Here is a 15,930-nt window from a genome sequence, read left to right on the forward strand (position 1 = left end):
TATATATATATATATATATATATATGTATATATATAAATGCCGTTATTTTTACAGAAAATGAAATAACAGAGGCAAGAGAGAGACGAGTTCCTTCGATCACTGACGTAAGATCGATAGACACAACAATACAAATTGAAAAAAGAAAATTAGAGGAAGATAAAAGAAGATATCAAGAAACCGAAACAGGAAAGTCTTAAAAAAAAAAAGTCTTAGAAAGAAGAGATACGAGAAAGGAACACCGTAAAGGGACGGGCGTTGGGTGGGGTACCGGGTATGCTAAGGAAAGGGGCGGGGTACTGCAGTCGCTTCAAGGTGCCAAGGGTTGGCGAACAGAAGCCCTTGCGTGTGCCCGGCATATGGAGAGAGAGAGAGAGAGAGTGTGTGTATTTTAAAAATAGCAACGCCAGGAGTGTTGATGTTGATTTCAAGCTACCCTACCCCCAGCAACCCCCCCCCCCCAGCAACTACCCTCCTCCTCCCCCTCCCGTTTTTTTTGTCTTAAAACCCACCCTTCCTCATTTTCAGATCTCCCCCTCTTCCTTTTCACCTTAGATTTACCCCCTTAGAATTTCCTTAAATTTACCCTTCGAATTCCCTTAAATCTACCCTTAGAGTTTCCTTAAGATTTACCCATTAGAATTCCCTTAAATTTTCTTAGATTTACCCTTAGAATTCGCTTAAAACTACCCTTAGAATTCCTTTAGAATTATCCATTAGAATTCCCTTAAATTTACCCATAGAAATTCCTTAGAATTACATTTGAATTTCCTTAGAAATCCCTTTGAATTCCCTTAGAATTTCCCTTAAATTTACCCTTAGAATTCCTTTTGAATTCCCTTAAATTTACCCTTAGAATTCCCTTAAATCTACCCTTACAATTCCCTCAGAATTACCTTAAATTTACTCTTAGATTCCCCTTTGAATTCCCTTAAATTTAGCCTTAGAATTCCTTTAGATTTGCCCCTTGAATTCCCTTAGATTCATCCTTAGAATTCCCTTAAATTTACCCTTGGAATTCCCTCAGAATTCCCTTAAATTTACCCTTAGAATTCCCTCAGAATTCCCTTAAATTCTCCCATTGGAATTCCCTTAAATTAACCCTTAGAATTCCCTTAGATTTATCTTTTGAATTCACTTCGATTCACCCTTAGAATTCCCTTAAACTTACCCTGGGAATTCCATTAGATTTACCCTTTAGAATTCCTTGAAATTTGGAGAAGATGAATCAAAGACGAGAACACCAAGGAAGAACTAGATTAAAAAAAGAATTAAGTGATTAAATATCCGAAGGAGAATACTTTGGATAGATTAAGAAGTTAAACGTAAAAGTTACGACCAAAACGCTATGCGAGATTACAGAAATTTATTTATTTATTTATTATTATTTTTTGTTTATTTTTTTGGTGAAATAAATCAGGTTCCAAACGTCCCGAATTCTGTAGCAGCAGAAGCAGATGCTTACACCAACATTACAACCTTTTTCTTTCTTTCTTCTCAATAGCTGCGAGAATCCTGAAGTACTCTGGCATTGGGGGAAGCACCTCTTATCAAATCTTACTCTTTTTTGGGAAGTGGGCCGGTGTGGGGGCCGGGCTAGAGGGCCGAAAAAGGGGGCTGTGTGTGGGGGAGAGAGAGTCTACCGTGATGTTCTGAAGTACCCTCGACAGCTCTTAGGAGAAGGCGTTTGAATGATCTCTGCTGAGAATTTCCCCCAAATTTAACCTCGGAGAAAAATACGCTCCTTTCTGGAAGGCCATGTTTGTAAACACCCACTTTACGATCTGTCCTCCCCCCTCCCCCACTAAGGTAATAAACCACCCACCCATCTCCACCTCTTCCACCCTACCCGTGTCGACCTGCCCCTCGTTCACTTCGATTCATTTGCCAGCGCGTAGCGTTATGCTTCTGTTTTGCGATCCTTTGGACGTCTGACTGACTGGAGGATAAATCTTAAAAAAGGATGAATAATTAAGGAGCTGGGATTCCTTATTCGTTCTTTCCCCTGGTAAAGGATTGTTGAAAGTCCTACCTGACATGGAATCATCATTTGCGTATATGAAGACTTGGATGATGAAATCAGATGAATGAATGCACTCTCCGAGTACAAAAGCCTTGTGTATTTGTTTACTAACGCAGAGACTGTCTTTTTATCTAGTCTTGGAATCAGTGTATACGTCTTCATTTTCTCCACAGGCAAGTTTCTCAGAATGTAAGGAAAAAATTATTTGCATTTCCTTCCATTGACTTATTTTAGTCCGGGCCGTTTCCTCACCCATCGGCGACGTCCTCAGGACTAAATTACAAATTGACAATTTGACATACAAGGTCTTTATTCCTACTTGCTTATAGTACGTTGTATGTTTTAATTTCTTTTACGCGCCTCGACGTATTCATAAAAAAACTAGATTAGCGTTCCCAATGTTTTATGATCGTCGCACACTCAAAGTAAACATTCATTCTTAGCAAAACGTTTCTAATTGTTTTGAGGTTAATGGTTACAATAACTGATGGAAAATTAACGAATGTCACTAAAATCATTCAAATGTTTGAAATTTGGATTTTTGTTTAAATTTCCTGTGTCGTTACTGGAAATAATGTTTGAGAGATATTTAACACTGCCCTGATATGTGACTGACTTCAGTTAATACAGTGCCATTTAGTGACCTCCCCTGACCCCAGATTATCTTGTTGAACCAGTTTCAAATAAGTAATTTTTATGAGATTACAAGCCCATATCTTTGACCCAGTAAAAAAAGATATCTGTTCTTGATGTAGGAAATACTTCTTCATACCTGTCAATACACTGGCATTTAGTGACCTCCCCTGACCCCGAATTATCTTGTTGGCCCTGTTTTAAATAAGTATATGTTTTATAGAGAAAGGAAAACGGAAGATTTTTCTCAGACTTACCACAAACTGGGTAGAGAACTAGGAGTGACCCTGACAGCAATATGGCAGCCACGAGGACTGACCTCGCCAACCCAACAGCCATTTTGGTTTTTACGGGTTGACGGAGGTCAAGGTTCCCTCCTTACACCTGGAAAGAAACAAGAAAGAAAAGGGACATTAGTATGATTATTCTAACCAATCAGGATTAAGATCGACTGGCGTTTGACCAATAAGAAGACTGGATTTTTAATTTCAATTTAAACCAATCGTTTTTTCGTTGGGTTTATTATCAGTGTTACTGTGACCAATCAGGGCTAAAGTTGACATCACATTTGACCAATAAGAAGATAGGGCTCTTTATTGTAGCCACGCCCACTTTCAGTTTAAACCAATCAGGAACAAGAAACAATCGTCAATTATATCGGCTGCAGATATTTACAGTCTGCTAATTAAAACAGACTGTAGCTATTCATTTTGAAGCCTGTACTGTATTATCAATTTTACCCCTACACAAGCTTTGGAATTCTCGTCCAGTTTCCGTTTTCCCTGAGCACTTTAAACATATCCTATCCAAAGAGGCGGTTTCGTCTCATTTTCCGGGTCAGAACTTTTGTTGTTTCATTTCATTGCATATTTATTTATCTCAAGGCTTTGAAATTGTCCATTCCGTCGCCCTCCAAATAAAGAATATAAGTCACTAGTTTAAGTTAGGTTAATTTAAATTGAGTCGATTTTGTCTATGAGTTAGATTGATAAAGTTAATTTTGAGTTATATTTATACGAGTTAGACTGACATACTTAATCTGAATGACATTTGTTTATCACTGATTCAAAACAAATCGACGATTACTAGAATGAATTGAAGTATTTGTCAATGATACTAGAAGATGGTCTTTCTCTAAAACATCACAGAAAACAAATAAAAGCGAAAAACAAAAAGCAATGTCTTTCTTTTTGTTTATGTTATCTTTTCCCCTCCAATAAACACCTACACTGAGGCGACCTTCAACTTGGAGTGGTAATTACTCCTTAAAGCTACTCTCTCTCTCTCTTCTCTCTCTCTCTCTCTCTCTCTCTCTCTCTCTCCTTTTATCCTTCATCTCTTGAATTCTTCTTCCCTTTAATTCTTCTTAAAAAAAAAAACTTTCAGTGACTTTTTTATAACACTCATTTCTTGCCTCTTGAAAAAAAAACGAGAAGAGATACTTTTCACTCCTTCGACATTCTCGGTCTTCATAGAGGCGCAATAATGCTGCACACAACGAGATACCTCGGCGACACAAGGTGGCGGCTGTGACAAGGCTAAGAGCTCTCTCTCTCTCTCTCGTTCTTGACTTTCTTTCCCTCATATTTTATGACCTTTCTGCGTCGTTGGTTTTTTGTCACTTACAGTCCCCCACCCCCCCCCCCCCACCCACCCACCCTCTCTCTCTCTCTCTCTCTCTATATCCAGACGACGTTAGGCCAGCGGCCTCATACTACTATGACCTAAGTGACAGAACCCACAAAACTATATACTAACATTTTCCGGGATCTTGAAACCAACACATCGCCTTTTATTCCAGAATACTGGAATCCTGGAACAGTTTCACGTTCCAGCTGCCTATGTACTAAATGGCTGAACCCCCATAATTGTATATATTAACATTTTCCGAATCCTGGAAACCAACACATCGCTCTTTATTCCAGAATACTGGAATCCTGGAACAGTTTCACGTTCCAGGTGCCTATGTACTCTGGTCTAAATGACGGAACCCCTAAAATTGTGTATATTAACATTTTCCTAGATATGGAAACCAACACATCGCCCTTTATTCCAGAATACTGGAATCCTGGAACAGTTTCACGTTCCACGCTCCTGGAAAAGAGTAAAGTCACCGTTTCCACGAAGTGAGGGTGAAGTTAAGCCGCTCAAACACCAACTTGTCTTTTTTAAAGGGAATGTCTCTTCGGTGCTTTTTCCCCTCCAATATGGGATCTGGGAATGGATTCGAAAAGGGGGGCAGGGGGAGGGGGGAGCGATCTATTTGTGGTGACCCGAGATGACCTAAGTTGACAAAGATTAGTAACCAACCATAATAAACTTCATTTATCGCCTTGAATTATGTTAATTAATGTGCAAAGTGAAGTAAAAACATAATGTTATGCTAAATAACTGATATAATTTTTGCATTTTCGCATTTCTCTTTAATGACTGATGCTTGAATCTATGTATATGTGTGTATGTATGTAAATAACATGTATATATACATGTATGTTTGTATGTATGCCTAAGAAAGTATGCATGTATATATGCTTATGTGCATACTTGCATACAAACGAACTTTGCGTCAAGTAATTCAACATCACTGGCAATAATGAGGAAAAACTAACTCTCTCTCTCTCTCTCTCCCCTGACGAGCCTTTGGTCAGAACTTTGAAACAACCAAGCAACCCACTCTCTGTGCTGCTATGAATCCTCTTCCCCAGCCCCCTTGCCCCTTCCACCCCTCCACAACTCCCTGTGCTATTTTTCCCCTCCCTTCTCGAACCCCGTGACAGGGCGCGTGGATTCTTGGGGCGAAAAAAAAAAAAACGAAATTCTTGGAATAAGCGTCCCGTTCAAGCAGAGGTCAAGACGTTGGCTCTGGACCCTGGGAATAAAGTTGCGTATGTGACGCTAATTCGAGTTCGCTTTGCGTTCTGTTGTTATGTATTGCGAGTGTTTTTTTTTTTATTTTCTGTTTGATATATTTTACGTTCTTTTGTGATTTAGTCACGTTCTCTTGTTATATTATTTCACGTTCTATTGTGGTATATTGTGAGTTGCTTTATTTTTGCGTTTTTTTTAATAAATTTTTCGTTCTGTTTGTTATATGTTACGTTCTTTTTACGTTATTTTGCTTTATTTTACGTTCTTTTCTCATACCTTTATGCTCTTTTGTTATTTAGTTACGGTCTCTCGTTATAGTGCTTTACGTTCTTTTGTTATTTTTGCGTTCTTTTTACTTCATTGTCTTGTGTTTTTCACGTTCTTTAGTGATATTTTTACGCTCTTGTGTTATATTTTACGTTATTTTGTGATATATGTTCTTTTTGTTATATTTATACGTTCTTTTGATGTATGTTTAATCTCTTTTTTTTATATATCATACCTTCTCGTGTTATATATTACGTTTTCGTCTTATATTATAACGTTCTCTTGTTATATGTTACTTTCTCGTATTATATCTTACGTTCTCGTGTTATATTTTACGTTCTCTTGTTATATAGTACGTTCTCGTTCTTATACTTACGTTCTCTTGTTATATCTTACGTTCTCGTCTTATATCTTACGTTCTCGTGTTATATCTTACGTTCTTGTTATATCATACGTTCTCGTCTTATATTCTACGTTCTCGTGTTATATCTTACGTTCTCGTGTTATATCTTACGTTCTCGTGTTATATTCTACGTTCTCTTGTTATATTGTGCGTTCTCGTCTTATATTCTACGTTCTCGTCTTATATCTTACGTTCTCTTGTTATATTCTACGTTCACTTGTTATATCATACGTTCTCGTCTTATATTCTACGTTCTTGCCTTATATCTTACATTCTCGTGTTATATCTTACGTTCTCGTGTTATATTCTACGTTCACTTGTTATATTTTTACGTTCTCTTCTCAATCCTTTAGTTACTTTAAATCCTGAATACTAATCCCTCGGCCTTCCTTTGATAATAATCAGTGATTTAATACAAAGTTGGCAGACTTCAACAGATGGTTAAAATAGCCCTTAACTCTCAAAGGCAGACCTCCTGCTGTGAAAATGATATATCTTCCGGGAGATATGAATTACTTTTTATATATAGTTGCTGAACATAAAATTATTTAAATTGAAAGACTGAAAATAAAATTATTTAAATTGAAAGGCTGGAGATAAGATTATTCCTACTCGAAAGACTAAAAATAAAATTATTTAAACTGAAAGACTGAAAATAAAGTTATTTAAATTGAAACGACAAGAAACTCCAATTTTGAACCCCCCCCCCCCCCATTCTCTCTCGCTCTCATTTACAATTACCAAGTGAAGGACAGCGTGCGATAGATGGCAATTAAATCAAGCCCTTTTACAGAGAGAGAGAGAGAGAGAGAGAGAGAGAGAGAGAGAGAGAGAGAGAGAGAGAGAGAACTGAATTATCTCGGCGCGCACCGGACATTCCACAGGACCCAAGGTACATTATTTTGGCAATTTAGGTTAATTACATTCCTTTTGTTTCCTTCCTTTATTCGGCATTGTTTATTTGTCAGTCATTCTCTGTAGGTGTTTATTCGTATATGTGTTTGTTTATTTTTGCATTTTGGTACGTCATACGCTTCGTAGAATATCAGGGTATTTGCCTACGTATATTTCTGTTTTTAGATCGTTTACGCTTTTAGAAAATACAAAAAACAGCCGTAATGAAAGATAAAATTCCACGAGAGAGAGAGAGAGAGAGAGAGAGAGAGAGAGAGAGAGACCCCACTGAGCCTTTGTGCTAACACCATAGTACTAGTCTCTTGCTCTTGGTACTGAGCCAACCTTCTCACCGGCTTTCTTCATTCCAGTGATTTCCCTCTCTTTTATCATTTTATTTCTTTTTCCCTCACCCGCCTTGTCTCCCTTTCCCCATTATCCTAATCTGGACGAGGACCAGCTGCTTGTTTCATGCAATCTCTGCGGATTATATGGCTGACATTGCATGTCAAGATGCATTTGCCAGGATTTGCACAGCGGAGCGTCCTTGCCGGCTGCATTTCTCGAAGAAATGGCGGACCATTTTTTCTATTTTTAGCCTCATTAAACTTTTAACTTGGCCTTATAACGATGTATGTACCGGCACGGGTCATAAAACCTGGTATATTTGGGAGTTTCTCCAGATCACTTTAGGTTAGGCCTAGTATATACGCTTTTCAGCCATCTCGGTGCGTCCACAAAGCTCGTAAAATCAAGCGTCGTTTCAAGCTCTCTTTGTGGGGTATTTGGGCTAATGAGGGCGAGCGAGGAGTAGTATAGTAAGGTTGTTGGAGAGCCTCAGTGCATAGTAACCCGGGGCATTCTGCAACGTACACACACGTACACGTACGTATACGTACATCCTAACACCCCAGCCTTCTCTCTCGCACGGCTGCCAGATTATTTGTGGCTCGCGCCCTCCGCGAGCCTGCTGCTGCTTCGGGTCATTCAGGGGTACGAGAGAACTTTCGAGATGATGTGATGGTGATCATGTGGAAGGATAATAAATGATAAATGATAAACGGCGACTGTTACCCGTTCACCTTTGGCCCTTTTGGGTTGGTTAGATTATTTCAGTGGAGGGTTGGTCTATGTAGTAGTAGTACTAGTGTGGAGTTTATTGGTTTGCAATGGCTGTTTCGAGCAGGTATTTGGGATCTGTGGCATGGGTCATTGTCAATAAACGACTTCTCTTGCTTATCCAATGCTCTAGGATCTAAATCAAGTCGTAAATCGTCCTAAAGTGTGCTTTGGCTAGGCTTAACCTTGCTTGGATAAGACTGAGGCAACATGATTGGGCATTTGGGATGTGGGTTAGAGAATTATAAATAAACGACCTCTCTTGCTTATCCAATGTTCGGGGATCTGAAATAAAGTCGTAGATCGTCCTAAAGTGTGCTTTGGCTGCGGCTTATCATTGCTTGAATGAGACTAAGGCAACATGATTGGGCATTTGGGATGTGTGGGTTATCTATCTAGTATTGCAGGGTCTAGATCAAGTCGTCAATCGTCCTAAAGCGTAATTTGACCATGGCTTAGGCTTCCGGAGATACGTTTAAGCAGCATGACTGAACGTAGAAGAGTATACTTCAGACAGAATGTCTGTCACCAGACGGTTTCAGACAGTTTGCCGCCGTTTGTAACCGGCTTCTGAAACTTAACTTACAACGGATAATAGGCAGAAGGTCTTTTTTTTAAAGCTATATGGGAAGGATATCGACTACAGTGCCACCTGCCGGCCCATCTGTCTGTCTGCCTGCCTTGCCTTTCTGCCTGCTGCTGTGCCAGAGCCTAGGCAGATTGCCAAAGGGCCTCTAGGAAGGGCTCCTCCTCCTCCCGACGGCTGCCGCCTGCGGTGCCAAGCTCCAACGCGGCACCTGCCGTTAAGGTCGCCATAGCGGAGCCTCTGAATCACCTGTAGACTTCAAGAAGAAGAAGAAGAAGATATATTCTTTTGTCATGTCAACAAGAAGACCTCACGATTACAATCCTTTTTTCTGCTCGCTTCACTCGAGTTTTTCCTCTTACTCCTTTTTTATTGATTGGCTCACATCGCCAAATTAGGGCGCAATTCGACGCACACACACACACACACACACACACAGACGCTCTCAGAAATATCTCCTCTCGGTTAGGTAATGTCACCTTGAGAGAACGCTTGTTTTAAATGGCCTCTATATATACAATTTATGGCCTGTCTCTGTTTGCATGCTTCGTGTATATATATATATATATATATATATATATATATATATATATATATATATATTATATATATACCTTAGAATGTTTAACCTTCTCCGATTAGGGCTTCAAAAAATGCTGTTTGTATAGTTAAGTATAATTTCCCATGCGCGTGCCCGATTAAGGCTTAAAAAATATTCAATTGTTACGTAGTTGAGTATATTTCTACTGTGTATGTGTGTTTGTGTGTAAATTTAAATTCATGCTTCAAACAGGGAAGTCTCTAGAGAAAAAAAGCACAAATGTCTTTGCCACATTCATACTCAAACTCTCGCATTGTGGATGAAACCTTATAACAGATGATTCCACGATATTACCCACTAACTCCGCTTTCACAGGAGACTCGCGAACAGCACGTCGAACCTCCCACAAAATTCTTCACGCCTCTTGTGAATTCTCTTTGGCTTCAGAATTCTGATATATAGTTTTTATCCTTTATACACTTAGCATATTTTTTTTTTTTGGGGGGGGGGACTGTTTCTTTGCTGAAACACTATTCTGTCTCATTTTTTCCAGATTAGAATCCTGCATTTCTATTTTGTTTTGCTCCATCTCTTTATGTACAGATTTTCAGGAAGATGCTTTCAGTTAATTTCACCTACCACCATTTCTACAAACTTCCAAAATCATTTGGAATCACAATTTAGTCATCCCTAGTTGTCAAATATTCCCTTTAGGCAATTCTTAACTATCATTCGCCTTTCTTATTCAGTTTTTCTTCCTCATTCTTAAAAAAATAATTAAATTTAAACCCCCTTATTATTACTCTTCTCTCTTCATTCTCGTTCTTAACAGATTAATTTATTTCTTGCTGGCGACACCTCATTTGAACAGGTGTTCCTTTTCCGCTCCTTTCTGGGCGTCTGGTTCGCTCCTGAGTGACAAGTTCCCTGCCTTCTTTCTTGGCAGAAGTAGCAACAACTTTTTTGGCAGAAGTAACACAAACTTTTTCTGCAGAAGTAACAGAACTTTTTTGGCAGAATTAGCTAAAAACTTTTTTGGCAGAAGTAACAAAAAAAAAAAAACTCATGTTGCTTGTTTTTTATGATTTATATGGAAGCCAAGGAATGATCTTGCATGGTTTTTTTTTATAAGTTACAGAAGTGAAAAACTTGTTTTACATAAACTACAAAGTTATTTTGTTTGGGTTTTACTAATTATATAAGTTACTAAGTTATCTTGCATGGTTTTTATAACTTGTAGTTGTTGCTTAGTTATCTTGCTTGGTGTTTATACCTTATAGTTGTTACAAAGTTATCTTGCTTGCATTTTATAACTTGTAGTTGTTGCTAAGTTATCTTGCTTGCATTTTATAACTTGTAGTTGTTGCTAAGTTATCTTGCATGGTTTGTATAACATATAATAGTTACAAGGTTATCTTGCTTGGTTGTTATAACTTATGGAAGTCACAACTTATTTTCCCTGATCCTAACCACTTGTAGAAGTTGAAATTCAACTTTGTTGGCTAATATAACCTATATTTATCGGCCTTTACATCTTAAAATTAAAAAAAAAAAACTTATCTTTATTAGTCTTGGCAACTCATCATGATAAACTCCACTTTACTGGTCTTGTCATTCGTTGAACTGACAAACTTATACGTTCCTTGGCCTCGGTCCATTCTGTTAGAATTTACAAGCTGATTATATTTTAACTTTATTACTTGTAAAGAAAACGAGCTATATTTACCTGGTCTTGTCTTGCGTAACATATTTCAAAGTGGGATTCACATCTCGCACTGATGGCAATCGTATCTTTCTCGGTCTTTGCAAATGGCAGAACTTGAGCAGAATAAGTGATCAGCCATTTAAAGCTAAAATCTTTGCCATAAGCGTTTTATATATATTAATGGATCTATATGATTAATGATTAGCGATGCATCTTTGCTTTAAAGAATTTCTCGATACCGATTAAATTCATGTTGAAGAGTATATCTTAGTCTTAAACGTTTTTATTGAACGTCTCCAAATGTCAGTAGCCATTATCTGGTTCTTCCTTAAAATAATATTTATTTACATAATAGTTTAAAATCTCCTTTAGCTGTCAAGTCAACTTATAGTGATCTGTTTATCTAGGGAGTCTTCAAACTAATTATTTTACAGTTCGTAAAATAATAGATCTTTTCCTGCCATATTTTACATTAAAAGGACTTGAGATACAAAATATGAGATTCTCGTAACATTTTGAATTGCTGTATTCACACCCTAACCCCTCTCCCCTCCCCCCCCCCCCTCCCCCCCCCCCTCCCCCAAACCCTCGCCCCCATCGCCCAACGGAAATTAGCAGCACGTACGCGAAGTCGAAAGGATGTTTTCGGGTGGGGAAGGGGTTAGGAAGGGGAGGAGGGGCCCGTGCGGTGTGGTGGGTAGGTGGGAGTCATCCCAAGGCCTTCATTTCTCTAATTGAATCTCAGTCGATTCCCTCTCCGGGGAGCCGTTCTAGAGGCTAATCCTGACGACTACTACCGCTACTACTACTACTACTAATACTCTCCGTGTTCTGATGGCTGTCATCTTTAATGCGCGCGAGATGGCTCCTTCTTCTACCCTTTCATTTTTCACCCTCTTCCTCTTCTTCTATTTATTCTTCTTCTTTTCCGCCTCCTCCTCTTCCTCTTCTCCTCCTCCTCCTCCTCCTGACTCACTCAAACAAAGCCCTTTCAGACGACGGAAACTTCTTTTAACCCGAAGACAAACAGACGTCGAGTTGGGTGACAGATATTGGGGTAAACTCACAGTGACGAGGACGTACGTACGCACAAACACACGTCGAGAGAGAGAGAGAGAGAGAGAGAGAGAGAAGAGAGAGAGAGAGAGGTGATGACGAGTCATTGAGCTTTTTTTTTTTTTTGTTTTTTTTTGGACCAAACTGCAAATGAGCTGAGATATTGGACTGGTATTGAAGTAGAGTAATGTAAATTGGGTTATTCAAAATTGATTTTACTGTTGTGTTATTGAGGCAAAGGAGTTGAATCCAGTTTGTGCTTTTAATTGCTCATATTTGCTATATTTACATAAACATTTCACTGAAAACGTTCGCACTTGAGGGGTTATTTGAGTCATGTTTTCCAAGATGTATTAGCTGTTGTTTGTAACAAGCAAAAGTGTTCGTTCCACTTTGAACTCTAATTTTCCGTTTTTTCTTTTTTCTTTAAACGCTCGACCTAAAACTAATATACCTCATTTTCTTAATTTCCTTAAAATCTTGACCTAAAAATAATGTACCATATTTTCTTAATTGCTTTAAACGCTTGAACCAAAAGTAATGTACCTTATTTCCTAAATTGCTTTAAACGCTTGAACCAAAAGTAATGTACCGTATTTTCTTAATTTCCTTAAAATCATGACCTAAAAGTAATGTACCGTATTTTCTTAATTTCTTTAAAAGCTTGACCTAAAAAAAAAATTCTTATACGAAAAAGTGCAAAAAAAAAAAAACTGAAAAAATAAAATTAAAAAAAAAACTTACCGCGTTTTAAGACAATTTTGAAACGAAATGGAAAGGCAGCTAAACTTTAAATTTTTTTTTCAAAAAGTAAGTTGTATCCAGTAAACAAACAGAATTCTATCGACCCTTATTATCATAAATGAAACGAAAAAGAGAGAAGAGAGAAGGAGAGAAAAAATGTAGGGAAATAATTAAAATTCAATGAAGAGAGAGAGATAGAGAGAGGGGCGGGGGGGCGGACCGACTATTAATCCAAAAGTCATGTCATCTATAACGATAAACGAATTAAAGAGGCATTCGCCTCTCTGTGTAAACAATTAAATTCAGGTGCCAGACATAAATAAACAAATAATCAAATTATCATTGTATCTCATCTTCATGAAAAATGTCAACCTGGCGTATGATGAGTTCATCTCCGGTGAAAATGATTCATTCCCTTAAAAAAAAAAAAAAAAAAAAATACATGTAGTGTGCTCGCGTATACGCTGGGATAAGTATATGTACGTACAATGTCGCTACAATGACGATCTGCGACGGTCACTCGTAGCGCAGGTATGATGTGCGTATAATGATGAACTCTGACACATGCGTTAAAAAAAATTAATAAATAATACGATGTTGATCATAATACTGACCTCCGTAACATTTCAAGAGAGAATTTCTGAGGCGTCGGTATGTAGCGATGTTGACAACAATGAGGACTAGCCCAGACAGAAGCTGTTTTGCTGTGATACGAATTTTTTTAATTTGACAGCTGCATCTTCTCTCTCTCTCTCTCTCTTTTCTCAATCTCGCCACGTATGAATACGTGTTTGAATTCGTATAACTGAGCTGCGTAATTTCACCTTTCCATTTCAAATCTCTCTCTCTCTCTCTCTCCTTTAATAAACATAGACCTTCATTCTCTCGCTCCCCGCTTACCTCCCATGGCGGAAGTAAGCTCGGCAAGAGAGAGAGAGAGAGAGAGAGAGAGAGAGAGAGAAGAGAGAGAGAGAGAGAGAAAATCCTTTGATGGCCTCGCGAAACAGCAGGCAGCGTTCTTTGACATATATTTGGCCTATGATTGTCATGTTTTAAAATCATGTTGACAGCGTGACCCTTTGCAAAAAAAAAAAAAAAAAAAAAAAAGTGATGTTAAATGGCAAAGTGGAAAAGGAATATATATTTTGACTCGGGTACGTTTTTTGGTTTGGTTTTCCGTCGTTACGGACGTTAGTTTGTGCGGGGACGTGTTTGGTTGGGGGGGGGGGGGGGGCGGGGGCGGGTCGCGGGTTTGCGTAACGTACAGAGAGAGAGAGAGAGAGAGAGAGAGAGAGAGAGAGAGAGAGAGAGAGCTAGTAGTTAAAGTTGACATCTAACTACTGATGAACAAAATATGTACAATGAACACATAAATAAAAAAAATAACTTCAAACGTACATACGTCAACCTCATCATAAATGAATTATACATCAAAGTCAAGACAGATTTAACGGAGCTTTTCTTTCGCGAAGCTTCGATTGGCATGCGCTGATTTTCGCTAAAAAAAATGAGATGAAATCACAACTTCCTTTGGGGAAAATGATGCTAAAGAATTCTGGCAATTTTTCATTTGACCGTGTAGAGTTATTTGAAGAACGCGCGGGTATGTGAGGAATGCTCCATAGCTGCGCAAACCTGGTAAGAATGTTGAGAACTGTGACATAATGAGAGAGAGAGAGAGAGAGAGAGAGAGAGAGGAATGAAGGAGTGAGTGTATGCGTTACATAATTCAGGAAAAATTCGCTCCGTCCTTTAGACCAGATGAATTCTTCTCTCTCTCTCTCTCTCTCGTTTCAGTGCAACTCTATTAGTCTTACAACGTTTTAAGTCCTACATCCCAAAAAGAAGCATTTTATTCTGAAAAGCTATTTCTCTCTCTCTCTCTCTCTCTCTCTCCACGTGAAGTTAAAGGTCACCCTCGACCTTTTCTAGGTCATTCGAGGAAGAGCCGTCTCTCATTTTAAACCCTTATCTCAACCCCTCCTTCATTACTCTCAGTTTTAATATCAATTTCCCCACATTTTCTATCGTTTATTTAATGTTTCGTTTAACATTTTCCACTTATCATTTTATCCCCTTTCTATGAACAACTCCTTAACTCTTCAATGTCCTATTTTATTCTTCTCTGTGTTTATCTCCATCCTTACACATTTATCTCTAATTTTTCTATATTTCTTTCTAGATTTAACTTAAGAATATATCCAAGTTTGACTTAGATGCAAAAGAAGAAATGAAACCTCGATCAAATAGAATCATATATTAATTTTACCGGTACCTCTTTGGACAGTGATCGTCAGGGGATTATGATTGATTGCAACTGTAGCTAGTAGCCTGTTTAAGTCGGGTCAGGTACACGTAGAATACGGAACTCTCTGTTGAACCATATGTTCCCTTAAGAGAACCACCTTATTTAAATTTATCACTTTACTTTTCTTTTTAATTATATAATAGATCGAGAATGCGGAATTCTCTACTTAATCGTGTGTTCCCTTTCTGTTTAGATTTTTTAAATGGGTTTTGATAGATTTCAATAGGTTTATAGATAAAAATGGCCATAAATATTATCTATGACATAATCTAATAGTCCAAACTGACTATTATTAAACTTTTTTTAAAAATTTCCCTTTAAAAAGTTACTTCAATGCTTAAATCTTTCGAAAAATAATCATTTTAACTCCAGTATAAAGTCACAACAAAAACAAATTAGCCCAAGGAGACGATCTCTGTATCTCGGTCAATTTCAGAGACATTCTCTCTCTCTCTCTCTCTCTCTCTCAACGGCAGGTGTATTGCTGAGTTGCTATGTAATCTTGATGTTGCTCGCTAGCAATAAATTCGTCCACCTTTCTTCGTGACTAATCCGTACACGCGTGACTGTACAAACACACACACACATACACGCACGTATATGTATGTGTGTATATACAGGGTGTCCACAAAGTCCCAGTACCGTTACAAGTATTTATAACTTGTAATGGTACTGGGACTTTATGGACACCGTGAGCAATAAAGATCGATGGAGCTATTCATCAGGGTTAGACATAATCCAATACACTGACTTGGAAATAAACCCTTACCGAATGTCTTCACGGT

At 38.2% G+C, this 15,930-nt stretch overlaps 1 protein-coding gene across 1 annotated transcript in view; it reads right to left on the reverse strand.

The window, feature by feature from the left end:
- Positions 1 to 15,930, reverse strand: part of LOC135207746 (titin-like) — a 65,650-nt gene that overhangs the window by 47,453 nt on the left and 2,267 nt on the right. Inside the window, 1 exon segment of the mRNA XM_064239571.1 lies at positions 2,912 to 3,038. Within this exon segment, the coding sequence (XP_064095641.1) occupies positions 2,912 to 2,993 (82 nt within the window). The 5' untranslated portion in view covers positions 2,994 to 3,038.

The sequence above is a fragment of the Macrobrachium nipponense genome, chromosome 34 (assembly GCF_015104395.2).
Source record: "Macrobrachium nipponense isolate FS-2020 chromosome 34, ASM1510439v2, whole genome shotgun sequence".
Lineage (NCBI taxonomy): Eukaryota > Metazoa > Arthropoda > Malacostraca > Decapoda > Palaemonidae > Macrobrachium > Macrobrachium nipponense.